Source organism: Neopelma chrysocephalum, unplaced genomic scaffold (assembly GCF_003984885.1).
Source record: "Neopelma chrysocephalum unplaced genomic scaffold, ASM398488v2 Primary Assembly neopelma1_77, whole genome shotgun sequence".
Lineage (NCBI taxonomy): Eukaryota > Metazoa > Chordata > Aves > Passeriformes > Pipridae > Neopelma > Neopelma chrysocephalum.
In genome coordinates this window covers 2,982,852-3,003,491 of record NW_020897738.1, presented here as the reverse complement: position 1 = coordinate 3,003,491, position 20,640 = coordinate 2,982,852, and the positions used below count along the sequence as shown (strand labels likewise).

Sequence of the window (20,640 nt, the reverse complement as noted above, 5' to 3'; positions counted from 1 at the left end):
GGGAAAAAGCCAAGCACCCTGAAGATCATGGCAAAAAGCAGAGTTCAAGTGAGACTGGGTCTTTTTTTTTTTTCCTCTTCTTCGTTTTTTTTTTCCTCCTTCTCTCCTCCTTCTCCCTCTCTGCCTCTTGTCTGGCTGGGGTGGAGGGGGGACCCGGCTGGCAATTCCCCCATTTTGGGGCTCGCTTCGCGGTGGATTTCCTCCCTGCCTGGGTGTGTAGAGCGGGCGGCTCGTTAAAAAAAAAAAAACACACCGAAACGAAGAGGTCTTTGTTGAATATTTTTTTTAACTTTATGGTTTTCCGTGTGATTTTTTTCTCTCTTTTCCCATTCCCCCTTCCTCTCTCTCCTCCCCCCCCGTCCAGGTTGGATCAACGGAATGGAGAACAGCACGCAAGCCAGCACTTCTGTCGAGAAAAGAAATCACCATTGGAGAAGTTACAAGTTGATTATTGACCCGGCTCTGAAAAAAGGACAGCACAAACTCTACCGTTACGATGGGCAACATTTCAGCATGCCTGTGAGTGGGGGGCTCCCGGGTTTCCCTCACTGTGTTGTGTCTCTCCCCCCCCTCCCGCCTCCGTGTTACCGGCGTTTTGGGGGGTTGGGGGTCCCTCCGGGTCGTGGTGATCCCCGCCGTGTGTGGGAGGGGGGTCTTGGGGGGACACGCACAGCCACCAAAGTTACCGCCACCTGACACTGTGTATTCAACTGTCAGGAGCCCAAACCTGCGGCTTTTTCCTGTGTTTCCAATCTGTGTGCATTTCCCAGCAGTATTGCAATTTGACACGTGTGTGTGTGTGCGCTTTCCCCTTCCCTTGAGACAGCCCGTGCTTCCTTGGGGTTTATTTTTTCTTTTATTTGTGTCTTAAATTTCAAGCCTTATTATTGCTGTTTCTGTGTTTTCTCTCCTCCTCCTCCTCCTCCTAGAACTCGGGAATCGCTCCTGTGGATTGTGTCAGGGATCCCAGAATAGGGCGAATATGGACCAAAACTAAGGAGTTGGAGCTGTCTGTCCCCAAATTCAAGGTACTGCCCTGAATTTTGGCTTTAGCTCTGTATTCTTGTTTATCTGATAGTGAAACCTCAGTTCCAAATAGTTTAATGGACCATTTAAATGACAGTCATATTCCTGTTAACATTGTTATTTAGTAAACTGTTTAACAATAATCTTCTTCTATAAGGATAATGAGAAGTCAATGCATCTGTCTAACGAGATCACTTGAAGGTTTTGGAGCTGGGGCTTTTTGGGCAGGGGGCGGTGGAAGGGGGCTCTCCACTCACAGTGCTGCTCAAAATACATCTTTGTAGCCCAGAAAGGAGCCGGTTCCAATGAATGGCTGCGGCAGCAGAGCCTCTGCTCAGCTCTGAGCTTCATCCCAGAGCCTCAGAAGCGGTTTTTTCCCCCCCCAAAGTTTGCAGGATGTTTTAACCCTCTCCCTCCCGTGCCGTCCTTCCTCCCCCACACTCATTAAACAATGATGATTGTTTTTATTGCTCCCCACCTTGTGCCTGTTCCAGATTGATGAATTTTACGTGGGGCCAGTGCCTCCCAAGCAGGTCACTTTTGCCAAGCTGAACGACAACATCCGTGAAAACTTTTTGGCCGACATGTGCAAGAAATACGGCGAAGTGGAAGAGGTGGAGATTCTCTACAACCCCAAGAACAAGAAGCACCTGGGCATTGCCAAAGTCATCTTTGCCACTGTCAAGGGTGCCCGGGAGGCTGTCCAGCACCTTCACAACACCTCTGTCATGGGCAACATCATTCACGTGGAGCTGGATACGAAAGGTGAGGGGGCACATTCCGGCCTCACGCGTGTTGGGGTTTACAGAGCCCCTGACCATCCCGCTTCCACCACGGAGGCTGTTGCAGAGGGCAGGAACCTGGTGATTAAAAATACGATGGGAGCCGGCAGCGGGTCTGGTGTCTGGGGCCTGGGCGAGTCACGTGGAGCCAAATGTGTTGTCTGTTGCTAAGAGACAGCCCTGTAATTTGCAAAATGCTGCCATTCTGCCTGTCCCCTGCCCGTCCCTGTCCCCGCTCACTGCTCTCCCATGTCCCCCATCTCCCTGCCCCAGACTGGCCCCTCTTGGCCACCTGCCGGGGCTGCCGGCCCCCGGGGCACCCGCCTTTTGCAACCTTGGGCTTTTTGGGCAAGTCCTGGTGGATCCCGGGACCCGAATCTCTGGGTTCTGGCAGCGGCAGCAGGGCTGGGTGCTGTCCTCTGCGTGCCTGGCATTTCATTGATACTTAGAGCACACTGGAGGCTGGGGCAGCAGAGTGCACACGCAGCACTTGTCAGGGTGTGCGAGTGTGTAAGTGTGAGACTGGCTCTTAAAGCGACAGGAACTCCCTGTCCTGGAGTAACCAGCTCCCAGCCCCACACCCGAGCCCTCGGGAGCCCAATAAAGTTTCTGGAAGTGTGAAGGCATTGTGTTTAGTCTGTTCTCTCTCCCCCAAGGGTGTTAGGGAAGGGCTTTGCTAAAATCTGCCTGAATTTTATAAAATATCTAAAGCTGAGGAGGTGTAGATCTGTTGCTGCTTGTACTTCTTCCTTCTCAAGGTGGCATTTCTAGTTTAAAACTGACTTGCTGGACTCCTTCTTGGGAAGAGGACATTGCTAACACCATTTTCTTAAAAATGCTGTTATTTTTGGTCTGTAATAAAAGGTTTCAACAGTTTAGTGCAAGACCAGCACAGCAGTCGGTGTGCCACATGTGATAGACTAGAACAGGATGTTTATTGACATTACTGACCACTGTTAGAAGAAAAATCACAGTAGTGGTATAATATTTTCTATTGTGAGCTTGACCTTACATGTGTATACTTTGAAATTCTAGTATCATTAATTTTTACAGACAGGCTCCTTCCCCTGCTTTGAAATTTGAAGGTAAAAATCACATTTAAGAACAAATTAACCATTTGCAGATTTACTAATGTAAGCTAAAGCTGGCTCATAAGTGGTGGATGTCTTAATGAGAGTAATTTTAAACAAGCTGATTGTACTACCTTCCTTCTTGTTCTCCATTTATAAACTACTCTGCAAGTCTTGACCAGGCAGCTGTTCCAGAAACTTTGCAGCACATCAAGAAAATGAGGGGGGTTTAGTCTTCTGTTTCCTGGGAGAAAACACTGAAGTCTGTTTCTGATTGCATTTCTGGGGTTTTTTTGCCAGCTTTATGCTTCTAATGTATTTTTTTCACACAGTTGCTTCTCTTTCATTCTAAAAGAGTAGGACTGTCAGTGTGCTATAATCTGTCAGAATCAAGTAAAAATGGAATTCCTAAAATAGCATTAGCAGGTTAGGGCATACTTAAAATATATATGTATATATATATCGGTTTTAACATTTCTTTCTAGTATTTCACTCTTCAAGAGAAGGAAAGGTTGGTTAAAACCTTTGTTTTCATAGTGTAGAAAAATAAATATTAGAAGTGAAAGTGTCATTTTTATCTGTCTGGAATGAGCATAGGCCTGGGAATCTGAAACTAATAAATCCAATCTCCTCATCTAAGACAGGCTTGTTTAGAGCAACTTCTTTGCCTCAGTTTATCCATTTATGGGCTGGACACAATTAATAATTGCCTGTTTTAGAGAAATAGACAGAACTCATTTCACATTCATAAGCCTCTTTGAAACTGTAACTTTTCCTGCATTATATTGGGCATTCAGAAAGAATTATGAAACTTTGTAACAATTACCATATATTTTTTCAAAACCAATGAAAATAATCCTAACACTTCTATATGCAGGGCATTGTAGTGTTATGTGTAGGCAGTGTGTGTTAATATTTCAAGCATATCTTTAAGCTCTTGCAGTGAAAAGATCTATTTTGTCACGACTTCAGTTGAGCTAAAACAGTTTATGTAGTTGAGGATGGCTCAGGACTTTTGTGAAATGAGATTTGATACTCAACCTCATCTGCAGCATTTGTTCAAGATAAGTAAGTCTTTCACTACATAGAATTGTGCTAAGGGGTGCTTTGCTTTTGGATTTTGTGGGGTGATTCACAGGGAGTTTGAGGTTTAATCCTACAGGACTTCTGCATGAAAGTAGTCCTGGTTTTGGGGAGATATTGCCTGAATTAATTTTCTGGGCTCAGGTGCTGGGTCCATTTTTCTGTGTATTCTTTATCTTTCAGAGCAAAATTCAGACAGTTTCAGGGTTTGATTCTGTTGCCTTTGAAGCTGATGACAGATTTCTTACAGACTGCAGAATAAGTAGGATTAAGTTTTTGTAGTAACGAAAAATTCAGTGTTAAGAAACTGGGTCTTTGTAGACTTTGGGAATGAAAAGGTTGAGGATCAGTAACACTGTATGGGACAGTTTGCTTCTCTGGCTTTGTTCTTCTAAGGATGTTACTAAGTACTCCTTAAACTGTGGGGGGGAAAAAGGATTAATTGGTGTGTTTTGGAAAGGCAGCGTTAATGGTTTTGTCCTCAGCATTCCCATGCACCGTGTTTGCATTAGTAACAGGCAGTTTCTACGAGCAAGGTGTGCAGGGAGAGCTTTCTGAAGAGGCTCTGGGTGTTGGCAGAGGCTTCTCCCTTGGGTGAGAGTTTCACTTCTCAAATCTGCAAGCTATTTGCTTGGCACTTTGGAGAGGAGGGAAACGGCTGCGCTCCAGAGAGCATGGTAAGGAGCAGAGCTGCCAAGCAGGCTGAGAAGAGGAAAAAGGATTTAGAAGCCTCCTTGTCTTGGCTGGAGAAGGGAGCGTCTGACTTCTCTTGCCCAGCAGATTATTTAAAAATGATCCCTGGGAGCTCAGAGGTGATAACTTCTCCTCTCTTGCATGGATGCAGCGGGCTGGGAGCGGTAGCAGGGTCACGTGGGTGTCAAGAATGTGTATTTTCACCAAGATTGTGTTATTTCTGTTTAATCAACTCTCTCATTGTGCTCTGTGCAGGTGAGACCCGCATGCGATTCTATGAACTGCTCGTTAATGGTCTTTACACTCCTCAGACCCTCCCTGTAGGCACCGAACAGGACGTGTCCCCAACTGGGAATGAAGCTCTCCAGGTAGGTGTGCTTGGCTTTTTATTTTTTTTAAGAATAACTTTCTAGAAAACTCCAAACATTAGCATTAGCATTTTAACGCTTTTAATTGAGCTTCTTTTTCGTGTCTTGCCATAGTTCCAGTGGATGTTGCTAATTCACATTTAAATATAACTTGCTCATAATTGCCATAGCAAATGTACCTCTGAATCAGAGCATGTGGCTGATCTGTGTCTCCATAGCACGGGAAGTGCTTTTTGTCTTTCTGAGTGAAAAATGCCTCCAAAACTGACAGAATGTGCCCTATTAACATCAGAAATTCCTGCAGTTAGGACTGGATCAGATCTGTCCCTGAGATGAGATTATTCCCTTGAAGTCAGGGGAATGATTTACAGTGGTACATTTGGCCTGGTATCTGTGGTGTGTAATCTCAGCGCTCACGGACTTCAGCCTTGCTTAAAGGCTAAAAGGTGGAAGGGGACTGAGCTTCAATAGTGGCATCAATTTTCCAGAATCTTAATTAGTTGCTGGAATCAACTGTTAATAAAAGCAGTGGGCAGAATTCCCGAGGGCTTCCAGGGGTCCCTCGATATTTCGGGCACAATTCTCTGCATGGCTTTGTATGATTACCTGCTTCCCTGCAATCCCCACTGGGATGAGAGGGCGAGGGGGAAGGGAAGCCTGTTTGTGTGAAGTTGTCAGCCTCTTTGACTTGTCTAAATGTACTTTGGCTCCTCATTGTGACTCAAGAACCCACTTTAAGACATCAAATTTGAAAGAGATTTGGCAGGGATTTCTTTTCTCTACTTCTCTGTGCTCTTAAAATGTCATGATTTCATTAATTCTGAGATCAGGCATTCTCAGGACAGGTGAGAGCTATACCTTGAACATGGAAATTCTATTGATCTGAAAAAATAAATTTCTCCTCTTCTCCCACCAACCATCCCAACATCACCAAGGCAAAATCTCAGTATCTTTTTAATAAAATCATAAAGAGGTTGGTTCTTCCTTACCTCCCAGCAAGGTGCTTTTAAAGGCAGGAGGGAGGCAAGTAATGATTTTGCTGGAAGCCCTGCTATGAGCAGGGCCTGGCTGCTCATTTCTGCTGGTTCCATATCTCAAATAAAAATAGACAGATTTGTTCTTACTCCTTTTTCAGGGTTAGCAGCAAATTGATGGTATCCCCCAAAGTAGTCCCTGCTGTAATTATCTTTCAGATTGTTTCTCTAGATGCTGTGTTTTTGTATTATATTATTATCCTGAATTGATTTTCTTCCCAATTATCACCAAAATTATTGCTTTGTGAGTAACTTTAGCTGTTTTGCGTCATGTTTTTGACACTAGAATCCACCAACAAACTTATTTGCTGTTGTAGTTTAATAAAATACTCCTGACAATTGCCTTCCCCCTCATGCAGAGCAGCAAAGACCTGACAGTTCTGCAGTCCCTGCCTCTAGGTCATGTACAAACCCCACTGAAAGACAGTCTACACCAAAGGTGCAGAGATGTAGTTGTTGTCAAGAACCAGCCACGTGCTTCCTGCTCCTTTCTGTGGGTTTTAGAACAGCTGAGGAAGAAACTTTCCTGATGTCCATGTGGTCATGGTCTCTAGGGGGTCACACCAAGAGCAAGTGCACACTGTTGAGTGGGTGAGATGTGGGTGAGCATAGCAGGCAGGTGAGGGCTCAGCTTGAGTTTGCTGCTGGCATGTTCCAAGCAGGTCATTTTACAGGTGTCTCTACCTGCCTGTGCTTGAGAGAGGAGCAGCCAGCCTGTAGCCTCACCAGTTTGCTGTCCTGGTGTGATTTTGGGGAGCTGGAGCTCAGTCCTGCCTCTCTTGCTACCAGGGGGATTCTCACTGAGCTCCTGCTTTGCATTATGGAAAATTGATTCCGGAGCTGATGATTAGTGTGGCACTGTTATGACTCAGCAGAGTCTGAGTTGGAGCAGGGCTGCTCCTAGAAACCCCCTGAACGTGCCTGTGGAGTGAGTTGCAGAGCAATGACTTGGCTGTTCTGTAGGTTTGTAGGGTTTCAGTTTCAAATGCCATAGTCAGTAGTGCTCTGTCTTCAGGAAGGGCTTTAAAAAGGTGCTTTTGGCAGTTGAGAACTTTTTGTGCCTTTTATATGTGTAGCCTTCTCCCTTGTTACAGATGAATGTTTGGGAGAGAGGGTGGTGGGGCAGCTCTGCTGCAGAGGTTTGGCTTCAGGCTGGCAATTTGCTGCTTTGTATATTTTGATTTGTTCACAAAAAAAGATAAATTGGTAATTTCACATCTCAGACTTTTAAAATTTTCTTTCCTATATGCAGTTTAGACAATAGTTGATAGAAATTGGAACTCTTTCAGATGAAAGTGGTGTGCAAGTCTCCTGTTCACCTGATGCACTTGGGTGTAGCTTATGAGGAAAACTGTCTGCTTTCTTCTTCCTCCTCTTGCAGACAAGTTCCTCTTTGCTTGCCTTTTTCTTTTAAATCAAAGGGAACTGTTAATAATGGATAATGGTTTGTGTTTTCAGGGGCGCTGTAACCTATTTATTTTTTGGTCGTGGAAATCACTGCGAACTCCCGGGTACTCAACTCCTCTGAAAACCAAATGGATTAGACAAATATCTTTGTAAAAGTGTGTGTTTAGGTGCTTTTCTCTGTTCTGTTTTCACAGTTGACGGATTCCCTGAAGCGCCTGAAAGACAGTAACCTTTCTTCCACGGGCTCCTCTGTTACCCCAAACAGCAGCACGCCCTTCTCCCACGACACAGCCTATTCCAGCTGTCGGCAGGACACCCCGAACTCGTACAGCCAATTCACCCCGCAGTCCCAAGGAACACCTCACACCCCACGGTTAGGGACGCCGTTTTCCCAGGATTCCACCTATTCCAGCCGTCAGACAACGCCTGTGTACCATTTTGGGCAGGACAGTGGGTACAAACCCAGGAGACACGAAACAAAATTTACGGATGCCTACAACCGCCGCCCGGGACATCAACATCACTACGTGCACAACTCGGCGGGTGTGTTCCGAGGCACGGAGCATCAGTTCAGTACGTACAAATCCCATCAGCAGGAGCCAGTTCAGTTCTCTCACACTCCTCCCCTGAGCCACTCTAGTTCTTCGAGCTACAAATCTGCCTTCTCTCCCTACCAACCACCAGCTGTATTTCCCCAATCCGACGAGCAGCAGTTTCCCCAGACTTCCAGGGAAACAGAGTACCGGAGACCTGCGCCCCCTCCCACTGAGATGGTTGTGGAAAGCAGTGCTGCCCCTAGCATCGATTTTGTCCCAGTGAAGGAGAAACCAGAGGAGCCTCCGCCCTTGCCCGACTCGAACTCTGTTCCTGAACCGAGCACAGCATCCTTCTCTCAGACTCCAGAGAGGAGCGAGACCCCTGGCACCCCCACCATGGAGTCTGAAATGCAGCATAACAGTTTAGACTCAAGGATTGAGATGCTCTTGAAAGAGCAGAGAACAAAGTTACCCTTTCTTAACGAGCATGACTCGGATAACGAGATCCGAATGGAAGGTAGCCCTATTTCCTCCTCTTCTTCCCAGCTCTCTCCCATCACACCGTACGGTTCAAACTCTCAGCCCGGTTTCAGGGGGCAGACGCCTTCCTCACGCCCTTCCAGCACGGGCTTGGAGGACATCAGCCCAACGCCATTACCTGACTCCGACGACGACGAGCCCATCCCTGGGACAGCTTCTCTGAGTCAGAATTCCCGGGGGACATCGGAGGCCAGCATGACTCCCAGTGATCAGCTGGGCAGGACCTCCAAAACTGAGACCTCGGAGGCTAAAGAGATGGTGCCTGGTGACCAGACTCCAACGTCAGAAAAAATGGACGAGGTGAGTGAGCTGGAACTGAGTTGTGGAGCTCCGTGCTTGCCCCTGGAGCTGGACAGGGCAGGGGATTGCACTCGTCTTTGTCTCGTCAGAGCATGAGGTTTCTGGTGGCTCTTCCTTTTACCCAAGGCAGCTGGAAATGAGTTAGACGTGACACAGAGTGATGGTCTTAATCAACTTGCCAGTCTCCAGCTTTCCATGTTTATAATATCAGCCTGCTGCAATTTATAGCTTCAGGAGAGCTCAAGGACTGCACAAGCCACCAAAGTTTGGCCAGTGCTCACGCTGTGTGAATGTCCTGAGTGTTGACAGACACTTAAGCCACTAGAGGAGTTAATGGAGCACTTTCTGCCATTGCTGTGGTCCCTGAGCAGGGGTGTGTATGTAGCCACACTCTTGCTTAACGGGGCTTTCATGTTGCACTGAAGTATTGAGTGTATACGATGTTTGAAAGCTCTCCAGCTATTTCTGCCATCTGGTTCAAACGGGAGACAGTTGCTGGGTTTTAATACTCCCTTTGCTCGGTTGGAAGGGGGAGGTAGTTGACTTGTGGGGGATGTGCTCCACTGAGTCTTCCAATAATAGAGCAGAGCTCGCTGCCTCTGCCGGGGCATTTGTGGCTGAAGGGAGAGTGAGAGCGGAACAGTGTGGAGTGGTGCCAGCAGACAGAGGAATTATGTTGCATGGCCTGTCTGTTTGGGAGGTCTGTTGCAACAAATGTGACTATCACTGCAGTGGACGTGTGGGTCCTATTCTGCTGTGTCAAGGAACAGTCAAAATACAGATCTTTGCAAATGCCAGGCCCTTTCTCCTCAGTGTTTATAATGGTCATGTAAGCGAATGAAACTGCTGTCCCTGCTGTAACAAGAACGCTGCAGTCAAGAGGGCTGGTCTCGTGTCAATGTCCCGAGCATGGTAGATCAATTTAATTTACTCATGAAAGTTTGCCGGGGTTAAGCTGGCAGAATAGATTTCCCTCCAGTGGTTTGCAGTTGTGAGGTTTTCACCCGAGAAGCAGCTGCATTTTGGGAGAGGAGGAGCTGCTCTCGTAGCTGTGGGCTTTGCAGAGACTGGAGGGAAAGCTCTGCAGCAGTAACAGAGTGCAGGTCTCGGTGCTACACAGTGAAAACAATGTGACCGCGCTGGATATTTTGTTTTTTCTGTGGGCCTTTCCAAACCTTCTTGTCCTTGCAGTTGCCAGTTTAGCGTTTGAAACAATTCAGCTGCTTGAGTTCTCATTCATCATTGGGGCTGGCCCAGGCTCCCCTCCTGGGAGGCAAGTCCCTGGCCCGTGGGGCCTGATGATGTGTTAATTAGGAATGGAGTTTTGATTCCTTGAGCTTGGTCTGGCAGGCATGAGAGGGGATACTCTTGGTTTGCCTGAAAAACAATGAGGAAGACATGCCTCATCTCCTGCCTTTCTGGGTTTGTATTTGCTGTCCTTGCTCTCGTGCAAGTGGGTTGCAGCCAATTCTGAGTGTGTTTAGGAAGGTGGGTGGATGCCAGGGTGGTGTGTGGGGTCGGGCACTTTCTGTAGCAGACACTGGCGTTGGGGGACTGGCTGGGGTGGGAGGTTGTGGGCTGTGATGTGGGGCAGCAGTGTGCTGATGTTGAAGCCCTTGTTAAGTCTTTGTTTCTCCTTAATGAGGTGCTGGTGTCAGTAGTTCACATCGATGGTTCTGTGATACAAAATGATGTAAATGTGTCAATCCTCTGCAGAAGTCAGAAGGGTGATAGCAGGGTCTCCATGCAGGTCGTTGCTGCCTTAACTGTCTCCTCCCGCCCAAAAAAAGTTGATGTTTGATGTTTGAGCTGTTTATTCAAACCTCCTCTTGGTTACAAATCACACTAAACTATTCTGGCATGTTTGAAAAGTTGCCTGTGCCTTTCATTGCTCCTTGTGATGCACAGAAAACAATCTCCATGTGTTTTTGCTTCCTTCCCCTGTCCTTCTCCCCCACAGTTTTTTTGCTTTAGAAAAAGGCTCTGCTGGCTTTCCTCTCTCTTGCTGAAGGAGCAGAGCTGAACAGTGACTTAACATAGGCTGAAATTTGAGCTGCAGCTATCCAACTGAGTTAGAGAGGGGCATTGAGTCTGTCTAAGGGCTGGAAAGCTGAACCTCCGGCTTCAGCCTATTGTGATACCACTATTCAACTCCAGTCCTTCAGAGAATCCTCCAGCAAAACAGAGGGAAGGCAGACCCGAATATTTTTAGTGACTGTGTGGCTTGGGGAGTGGAGCAGGAATGACATATTAGTGTAGGGAGGGCTCATTAAGTATCATAAGGAAGCAATAAAGGGCAGAGAGTTTGAACTTCTTATTTACTTCATATTTGGCTCTTCAGGGGTCGGAGTAGCCCCAGGCCAGCTCTCTTTGGGCGGGTGCTCTAGCTGGGAAAATCTCAGGATTCATAAGGATGCCAGCAGAATTGCAGGGAAGTTTTTCCTGAGGACCTCATCCTGTTTCCCATCGAACAAGCATGATTTTTGTCAATGATTGCTAATACAGTAACATCTGCTCTGTAGGTGAAGTGCTGTCAAGTCATCAGGCAAATTACCCCCCCCAGACTTGCCATAAGTAAAGGAGGTACAGCCCAGCCCCAGCAATTGCTCTGATTTATCATGCAAGACCCTGGAGTTTGATTTCAAGATCCGGTGTACTACTCCTAAGCCAGAGTTTGGCAGGGAGTTTGGGTGTGGGAGAGGAAGGGCTGTGCATCTGTCTGCAACACCTACCCCAACTAATCTGGGAGCAGTGATTAAGGTCTGCAGAGAAAGTCCTGCTAAGCTTAGCCAAGGGACAAGGCCAAGGTGTGGAACTGAGTAGGATGTGGGCAGTACAAAGTGAGGGGAGGAAAAGAATCATTTCCAAACAGCACAACCTGCCAACCAGGAAGACGGAGCAGAGAGGGCTTTTTCAAGAAACTAGAAGATGGCAAAGAAAAAAAGTTGAGCTGCACTGTGATATCAGGAAATTTTTTGAGGGTAGCAATGTCCAAACTTACCTTCCTGTGTGCTTGAAAAGGTAAAAAGGAAAGAATTGTAATCATTTCTTTTCGCAGGATCTTGGCTGTTTCAGAAGTGCAAAGATTAAGTACGTACAGTTTGACGTTTTGACATCCCATCTGAGCCAGGTCTTGTTTTGGCTTGGCTTGTGACAGGAAGAGGCCCTGCCTTTGTGCTGGGGAGGGTGACAGGATTGCAGCGAGTCACTTTGTTGTGTATTGATGATGTCTTTCATGTTTCAGCTTATGAATGTATCAGTTTGTGTGCACAGCCAGTGTGTAATAGGAAGATTGTATGGTTGACAATGGTATTCTTCTAGATGTATAAGTACAAAAGTACTTTTTAATTGAGGGATCAGCAGTCTCATCTTCCTGGTAGTTTGGCTAAGCACTGAGTTACTGTGGAGGGAGGAGTGCCTTAAAAACGCCGAAGATCATCATAAAAATAAAGATCCTGAAACATGAATGAGGCGACAGCAGTTCTGCTGTTTGCTGTGAATTTTAGCAAATGGGCTGGGGAGTGAACTGAAAGTCACACAGTGCACAGCAGCCCTGGAGACCCCGAAAGCCACTGCTGTCACCAGCTGTCTCACCCGGCTGTTGTGAATGCTTTTAATGCCGTGCTGGGTGCTGAGGTGCCTCTTGCAGGACAGTGTCAGCATCCCTGTGACAAGCTGTGCAGATGCAGGGTCCTCTCACAGTTACCCAGGGAGAATTTCTGAGCTGGGCTCACACACAGACGACGTGGGTCAGGCTCAGCCCTACAGGAAGCTCTGCTGAAGTCCCTGAGGTTACATCTGGGCTGAATTTGCACTTGGTGTAAAAGTATCTTTGGGTTCTTGTGTGGTCACAGCCAGAACTGGAAGAAATTTATGTTGAAGTGTCACATTGTCCCTCCGGAGCCTTAGCAGGATGTGATGACATTCTCCTCAAGACACTGCCTCGTGTCTTGTGTGGCTCCTTGCTGCTGCATCCCCATCCAGACCAGGCAGTATTTCAGTAGCTGATAAATGATTCCTGCGGGGCCAAATTCAACCTTTAGTTGTCATGAACACTTGTGAGACAAACCAGTGCCCCAGTGCCATCCGGGCAGTGAGAGGAGCTGCCTGGGGTTTCGCTGCCAGCAGTGCCTGCAGTGGTTGCCCCAGGAGTGGTCTGTGCCCCTTGGAGCTCAGCTGGGCAGGAGCACATCTGTCTGTGCCTGCAGAAGGATGTTCTTGTCCTGTACCCTGCTTTCACCCATGGATTGTGTGGGTCAGAGGCAGCCCTATGTTCGTGGGACATTGGTGATGGGTTACATGGAGCCTCCTAAGGGTGAACGCAGTCGCACCCTTCTGAGGGATGTTTCTGGGCTTCATGGTGCATAAGTGATTTATTCAAGGTAAATGCACATTAAGGTTGTGAAGGTAGAGCCTTAAGAGCCAGGAAATTTGATACCTTCGTTTCCACAGTAACTGTGCAAGAGCCCTTATGCCCATAAGTAGCTGTTATGTATGTATAATATATATGGGTACACCTGGGATCCAATTTACAGCTGGAGTGGGATTCATCATTCCTGGAGGGAGATGGGGGGAGTAGATGTGGCGTATGGTTGCTCTCAATGTAGTTTTTTAATTGAAGAAGGGAGAAAATCCTGAGAGCTGTGATTTATGCCCAGTCTCATAAACACTTTTTCAAATTTTCCTGCCTCCTGAGCTCTTGCGAATGCAATCATGCCTGACTGAACCGGTTCCTAATGGAAACTCAAAAAATAGGTGTATGTTATGACCATGACTTTCCAGCAATGCAGCCAGCCAATGCCCAGGCAGCAGAGATTTGGATGACTGCTGTGGTTTTACATGTGAATTACACCAGCCATGCTCAACCTGTGAAATTAAAATGAGAGTGAACTACTTAAGCTGTGGGTTCAGCTCTGCCCTTCCTGACCCACTGCACAGCAGCAGCAAGAAGCCACGGGGACTTCAGGGGATCTTGCAGAGTTTAAGCTTGTTCAGAAAAGAAAGACGGCACACAAATCCCTCAAAAGGTGATTTAAATGTGACACTACACTGACACTGGCCCCTTTGAGAGCTCAGAGATCTGTTCAGCCCCTGTGTCCAGAGGAGGGAGCAGACTGGGGCAGGACTGCAGCTCTGTGTCCTTCTGGGTTGCTCAGGGCTGAGGGTCATTTCCCCTATAACCTGGCCAAGGTAAGGACATCCAGGCTCCTGAAGCAGTGGAAGTGCAAGGTGTTGTTATCTTGCCTTTTTTTTCAGAGCTGATACTGGAAGACCCCAGGCAGGGACTGCTTCCTTGTACAATGGTTCATTTACCACACGACAGCCTGCTGCTCCTGCAAAAATTTATAGAAAGTAGAGAAGTCCGTTGTGTTTGCTAACTTGTTTCACTTTTGACTTTTTGAATTTGGCTCAGATTCGATTCTTGGAGTGCTTGCAGAGTGGTTAGCAGAGCAGAGGGCTTGACCAGCCAAACGTGTTCAGTTGAGGAAGCAGTAGTTTTAAAGTCACTTTTTCAGAGCAGGATTGCATAGGATTCCCCTGGTGTCCCTAGTGATACACCCACTCATACATGTCTGCTTGTTGGGAGGGGGGAAAACCTGAATGGAAAAATATTTGACTGTTTGTGGTTTGGTTTTTTTGGATACTTAACAACTTCAGTAGAGTGAGAGAACATGTCTCTTGTTGATAACAGAGCTGAAAATGGTGAAATGCTCTGGAGTGTAACTGAAAAATAGAAAGCGGGCTGTGGTTGGGAGGCTGAGTGGTTCTTTTACTCTCACACCAGGCCAAGGCTTTGAGGCTTTTGCATTTTGCATACCTGATAGAAATGACATTGCCATTCCTTTTTATAAATCACTGTTGCTGACAATGCTCTCACCACTACCTCAGTTCGTTCTGTTTTGCCACCAGTGACTTTCTGTAAATTTTTGGTTCCTGGTGGGCTGGCTGTATTCACTTGAATTGCTTGTTAATAGGCAGAGCACTGCTTGTTTTGTGTTTGTGTAATCTGTAGATGCTCTGCTGCACTGGAAAACTTAGATCCAAATTACACTGTTTAACCATAGCATAGAGCTGAGGGTGCAATAATATCTGCAAATCTGAGCTCTACACACCATCCACAGTTAGAGAACCCTTGGCATCTTCCTTTTGCTGCTTGCAGAGTTCTTCCTATTCTTTCCAGCACTCAGGTTTTAGCAGTGACGATATTGAATGTTCAGATGTCATAAATGCAGGCTGTGAAGCCTCACATTGAAGTGACATGTTTTCCTCACAGTTTCTCCAACCCATTATCATTCCAGTTGTGTTTCGCATCTGATGGTCGTGAAAAGTGACCAAGGGAATGCAGACAAGTTGCTGGATGGCGACGTGTGTTGCAACATGCAGTGACACTGAGAAAACGTGCCAGTGTGTTAGGTAATCAGTAGAAATATTGAGAAGATAATTGCTGTTAACATATTGTGCTGGCAGCCGCCAGAACAGCACTAATTTCTGGGTCTGGTTTTGAAGAAGCCGGAGCAGCCGCTGTGTTCTATATGTGTCTGTGTCTGACACAGAGCACTGAGCAGATGAGCGCTTATTCAAATTTCTGCTGGCTGGTGCCTTTCCTGGAGTCCTCTAAATAGATGCAGTTCATCAGTAGAATGTTTTTTCCATATTGCACCGATTTTGAGTCCCGTGACTTTGCCACCCCCCTTCTATTAATTTTAATTTTCAGTTTGGGGTACTTGTTTGTACCTACTGAAGACGGGGCAAAACTCAAAATGAAACTCATGAGTTCGTTAACTCTGCACATCATGTACCTGCCCACGAGGGCTCCTTTGACCCAGATGTGTTACTGCTGTCTCAGGATTTATTGTGAAATTTGCAATGCTTGCTTTTGGAAGTGCCCATTCATCATGGGCATGAAAGATTGCTCAGATTTTGTACTCCTAAAAACAAAGTATTAAAAAACAAAAACAAAAAAGAAATGGTAAAGGAAAAAAAGTATTTTAAAATGTTTTTTTATTTGCATAGCACTGAAATAAAGTCATTGTCTGCCCCCACACGTTTCCAGCGGTGCAGACAGGCCTTGTGAGGTCAAGATATATAAATACATAAAATAGCAAGACAGCAAATTGGGGTTTCTCATTTCTCTCCAGGTTGGAGTAGGTGGAATAGGTTTGCTCCTCAGGCTGTTGCAAAAGTGTTGCTTCAGGAGCAGTTTGAGTAAAGGAAGTTGTTGGTGGCTTGGGCTCCGGCAATCGCCCTGTGCACAGAGGGCACCGTGAGCCTGCGCAGCACGGCCTGGGAGGAACTGAAACTGCTCCAGCACAGGGCTGGCAGCAGTTCTTTGGTTGGGAGGGTTCGTTGCAAAAGGGTCAGAGAGCTGGGGCTCAACTTCCAGTTTTCCCTCGTCAGAACTTGGGTGTTTCGACTTTGTTGCTTTTCAGCGGCATTTGGAGTCACTGGCTGCTCCAGACTGTTTGGAGTCTGTGTTTGTGGGGAGTTGACAACTGTTTACCAGGTGCAATTATCACACACCTTTGACCAGCTCGCCTGTGCTTTGCCCAATCTCTTTCTCTCTCCATATCAGGCAGTAAGTCAGGGACATAGTTAGGAAAAAGGCTCTGAGATGGTGAGGAGGGGAGGAAGAGGAGAAGCAAAGATGGTCTCGCCAGTCCTTCCCATCTTTCCTCCTTGCTTGCACCTTCAACCATTCAAGGTGGGATGTCCTCAGGCTCACCACTGCCCAGATTCCCTGTGTCAATGAGTGCAATGGCACAGAGCCTTGGGAGGAAGAGGGCTAAGGATGGTGAAGAACGGATGGGGTTCTGTTTTTCCTGGGCCTTGTGCTGGCCTGATCAAGGGATTGGATATCTGCTGCTTTTGTGGGTGGTGTGGAGTGGGAGTTGCTCTCTTGCATCCACTTTTTTTTCCAAAAGAGCTGTGTTTTGCAGTGAGCAGATAGAGTTTTGTGCTGCATCCAAGTGGTGTGTCCTCCTCCAGCAGTGCAGGATTAACATGTGTTGCACACACCAGGGAGACATTCCCTTTGGAGCCTGGGAGGGATTGCTGAAGTAGGCAGCTTTTTTCCAGGTTTCCCTGTTCCCAAAGGAGCTTGTTATTTCTGGTGCCTTGTGTATCCCAGGCAAAACAAAATATATCCATTTCAGGTGATAGCAGTTGTTTGGTGGAAGCAGGAGCTGGTGTGATGTTGGCACATGGCTCTGGGGACCGTTTCCCAATCCAGCCCTTGTTGCTAAGCAGTTGCCAAACGTGGCATTTTGGTCGGCAGATGTGGCCAAGGGTTTCCAGTGCAGATAATTGAAATACTGTCTTTGAAGGATGCAGATAAATGTGAGCAACTGTTATCGTGGTGCTACAAGCATTTTGCTATTGTCAGGGAAAAAAAAATACTTGGAAAATGTGAAAATCCTTCGTACTGTGTGAAATTATTCAAATTACAATAAAACATAAAGGCCAGTCTACTGGTGGAATGTATACCTGGGAGATGTGCAGGAAGGATGCATCTTGACAAGGGAATCTCAACAAATTTATTGCTTGGTAATACAGTGTCAGGTGGGATGTACCTCCCAAATAACCTCAGAAAAGTGTTAACAGCAGATGGTTTTGCAATCCTGAGGGGTGTTCCAGGCCAGTGAGAGGCAGGTAGGTGGTGTGGGTTTGGTGGCAAGGGGCAGCCTGGCCCTTACAGAGCCCTGTTGGAGGATGGTGTCCTGATGCTGGAACTGCTTTTAGATTCCCTGGGAGCTGGCGTTGTGCCAGGAGCACCCAGCCTGGCTGCGAGGCACCAGAACTAAGCTGTGATCCCTGCTGGGTTGGAGGCTCAGGCTTCAGCTTGAGGAAGTCTTGTTGCATGACTTTGTCTTGGCTCATTACTGGGGCACACATGCTACAGGCAGAGAAGTGGCTTTTGGCACAGTGGCTGTGGGGGCACAGTGCTTTGGGGGGACCCTGGGTGGCTTTTGCAGCCCAGCTCCACTGGTTGTGTATCGCTGTAGGGTCTCGGAGAGGGGGAGGCAGGCAAGAGAACATGAGGAACGTGGGTTTGCACTGTGATGTGAGGAACATGGGTTTTGGGGTCAATCACTGAACAGTAGGTAAAGCTTCCACATGCCTTCTGTTCTGACTCTGAAAGGGTTTGTATGGAACTGCTTTCAATGTCCAAGTGGAGCTTTAGATGGTACCATGCCTTAAAAGAAAAAAAATCCAAACCTCAGAAGGGCAGCTCTGAAGAAGTCTGACTTTGAGTTGGGATGGAGCTTATGTGAGGACTGGATTTTATTGTAAGTGAATTTGGGGTTAAATGTACAAATGGAGTTGTAAGAAGGACGAACATTGGACTCTGGTTATGACCCAAGTTTTGCAGTACTTTTATTGTTTTAACTGAGCTCTGGAATCAAGAGCATTGCACAGTGCAGTTGTCTAGTGAGGCACAACGTTAGAATCACGTCCAGTGAGATGCATTGATGATGGTTTGTGCTGTAAGTACCACTGTGCAGCTCTGGTGCTTCAAAAGGCGCTGAGACCAAACTGTCCTAAGTAATAAACTATTAGTTGCAAACCACCAAGCCAGCTGTTCCTGCACAACTGCTTAAAAAATAAAAAGATGCCCATGGCTTCCAGCTGGTCACCTGGATCAGTGAGCAGGGCATGGAATCCATGAGCACAGAGCTGTGTTTGGCTGGTTTTGTGCCTTTCTCACAACTATTTCATGTAACTCTTTAAATGAGTAACCTGCCTTTTTGAGACTTCGTATGTAAGTTCAAACTAGGGAACCAATCTAATGGGAAAACTGCTCTAAAAATTACAAGTGAGACCTGTGGGATTGAGAGGGGTGTAGATGTGTCTGCTCAGGTATGGGCTGTAGAGATGCTGTACTGCCCTGTGCTTCTGCAGGGCCTCGTGCTCATTGCCAGCATTTTAACAAAGCTCTTTAAATCAGGTATTAAGGAAGTGAGTAGAATAAGTGTCACCAACATGGGGAGGAGGCCTGAAAGAGCCTGAGGGCTGGAGTGGTGGGTCTGAGGAGCAGAACGTGGATCACCTGTCGCTGGCTGCTGCTGACGGGCTCTGCACATGTACATGCAGTCCTTTCACTTGAGCAGTCACCCGTGGGAGAGCTTGATTACAGCTCTGCTGCAAGAGAGAACAGGAGAGACTTTGGACTGACTCATGAGTTAGCAAGGAAAAAGCACATCTTTGTCTGTCCTTGGTTGTCTGTGTTGGGGGTTATTTCCTCTGGGTTACCAGGAGTCCTTCAGTGGGAGGTCAGGGCAGTGGGTGCCATCACAAGCCTTCTCAGAGCCAGGTTGTGTGTGGTGATGCTCCCCTGGGGTCCCTCATCTGCTCACGACCAGCAGATGAACAGTGATCTTGTTCAGTAGTTGCTGGTGGACCTGTCTTCCATAAACATCTAATCCCTTTTTCAACCCATCTGTGCTTGTGAGCCTGCAGTGTCCTGTGGCAGTGAGGTGCACAGCTCAGTTTTGTTTGAGGTGCAAAGTGTTTCCATGTGTTTGTTTAAACCTCCTGCTTGCTAATTAGGGGACAGGTGGGGAAATGGGCATACTTTACCTCTCCTCTCTTCTTTGCATATTTTATGCCTGCACAAATGGCAGTGGGAATGCAGCCCAGCTGGGGGGTATTTCCACTCTGGTGCTTTAGAACAGTTGGGGTTGCATGATTTGTTTTGCATATAGTGGGGGGTAGTTTAAGAGTAAAAGTTTGGTATCTTCTAAAAGGCCATGAGAAATGTCATCTACTGCACAGAGATTATTTTTGTTAAGGGATCAGTCAGCAGTTGGCAGCCACAAGGGTTATGTTTCCATCACCTGAGAGGAGTGGTATGGGGAAAAACTTGCGTTTCCCTCACTGAACAGGTTCTGGACAGGGACAACTTGAAGGTATTTCTGGCTGGATATTGCTCTAGGCTTTGTCTTAGAAAAAGGGAAGATTTTTAATGTTTTAATTAATATGTTACGTTCCTCAGCTGATGTGCCTGATTGTCTCCCCTCTGACTGCACTTAGTTAAATGTGAGTACAGCAAGAGAGGGAAAATCTAAGCAGGAAATAAAGCAGTGAAAAAATCAAGATGCCTCCAGAGAGAAGAGAAATATTACCAAAGGGGAACTGTTTCTTGCTGGCCTCACCCTTACTTTTGAGGAAGAACTTCTCTACTCAGCTGCTGGAAATAGGCTCCTCGGAGTGAAGTGTCTCCTGTGGTGTAGATGGAGTTTAATGCATCCACGGCGCTTTGCTGGGAAGGACTTGTTAGGCTTGTGTTGTAATGCTCAGAAAATGAGGAGCCTGCTAAGCTCATTAGGGTGCCAGTCATCGTTTGTGGTCACTGCTCTGAAAGTCTGGCCACAGCCAGAGAGGGTTTGTGTCACCTGAGCCTCTCGTTCCCTAAACAAAGGTTTTGTGCCTTTCTCACTCTATGGCTGCATCCCAGAGACCTGGAGCACCTCCACCACCTCCACTGGTGGCCTCATCCAAAGTGGGTAAATGCCTTTTGTCACTCAAGATCACGTGGACTGCCTGAACCAGCTTCTCTGCAGCAGTTTTTCTGGGAATTTCAGAAACACAGCAGATGTCCCATTGTCCTCTCTGGGATGATGGCAGTGCCTGTCTCCAGAACAGAAAGCCACAGGTTTTCTTATTTGAAACCATACTGTGTAGCCACCATGACTGCAGTCAGGATGATAACAAGGTCCTATAGACCTTGTTAACAGTATGTTCCCTCTTTCAAGCTTCCTTATTTCTTTTTGAATAGCAGGTACTGGGCTACAAAAGAGCTG

The 20,640-nt window shown here is 46.9% G+C and overlaps 1 protein-coding gene across 1 annotated transcript in view; it reads left to right on the top strand.

Annotated features, from left to right (window-relative positions):
• The first annotated feature begins 6 nt into the window (after positions 1–6).
• SETD1B (SET domain containing 1B, histone lysine methyltransferase) overlaps positions 7–20,640 on the top strand; it is a 49,490-nt gene continuing 28,856 nt past the window's right edge. The window contains exons 1-6 of the mRNA XM_027689311.1: positions 7–48; positions 365–519; positions 930–1,028; positions 1,521–1,791; positions 4,910–5,022; positions 7,658–8,839. Of these exons, the coding sequence (XP_027545112.1) occupies positions 379–519; positions 930–1,028; positions 1,521–1,791; positions 4,910–5,022; positions 7,658–8,839 (1,806 nt within the window). The 5' untranslated portion in view covers positions 7–48; positions 365–378. The remainder of the gene's footprint in view (positions 49–364; positions 520–929; positions 1,029–1,520; positions 1,792–4,909; positions 5,023–7,657; positions 8,840–20,640) is intronic.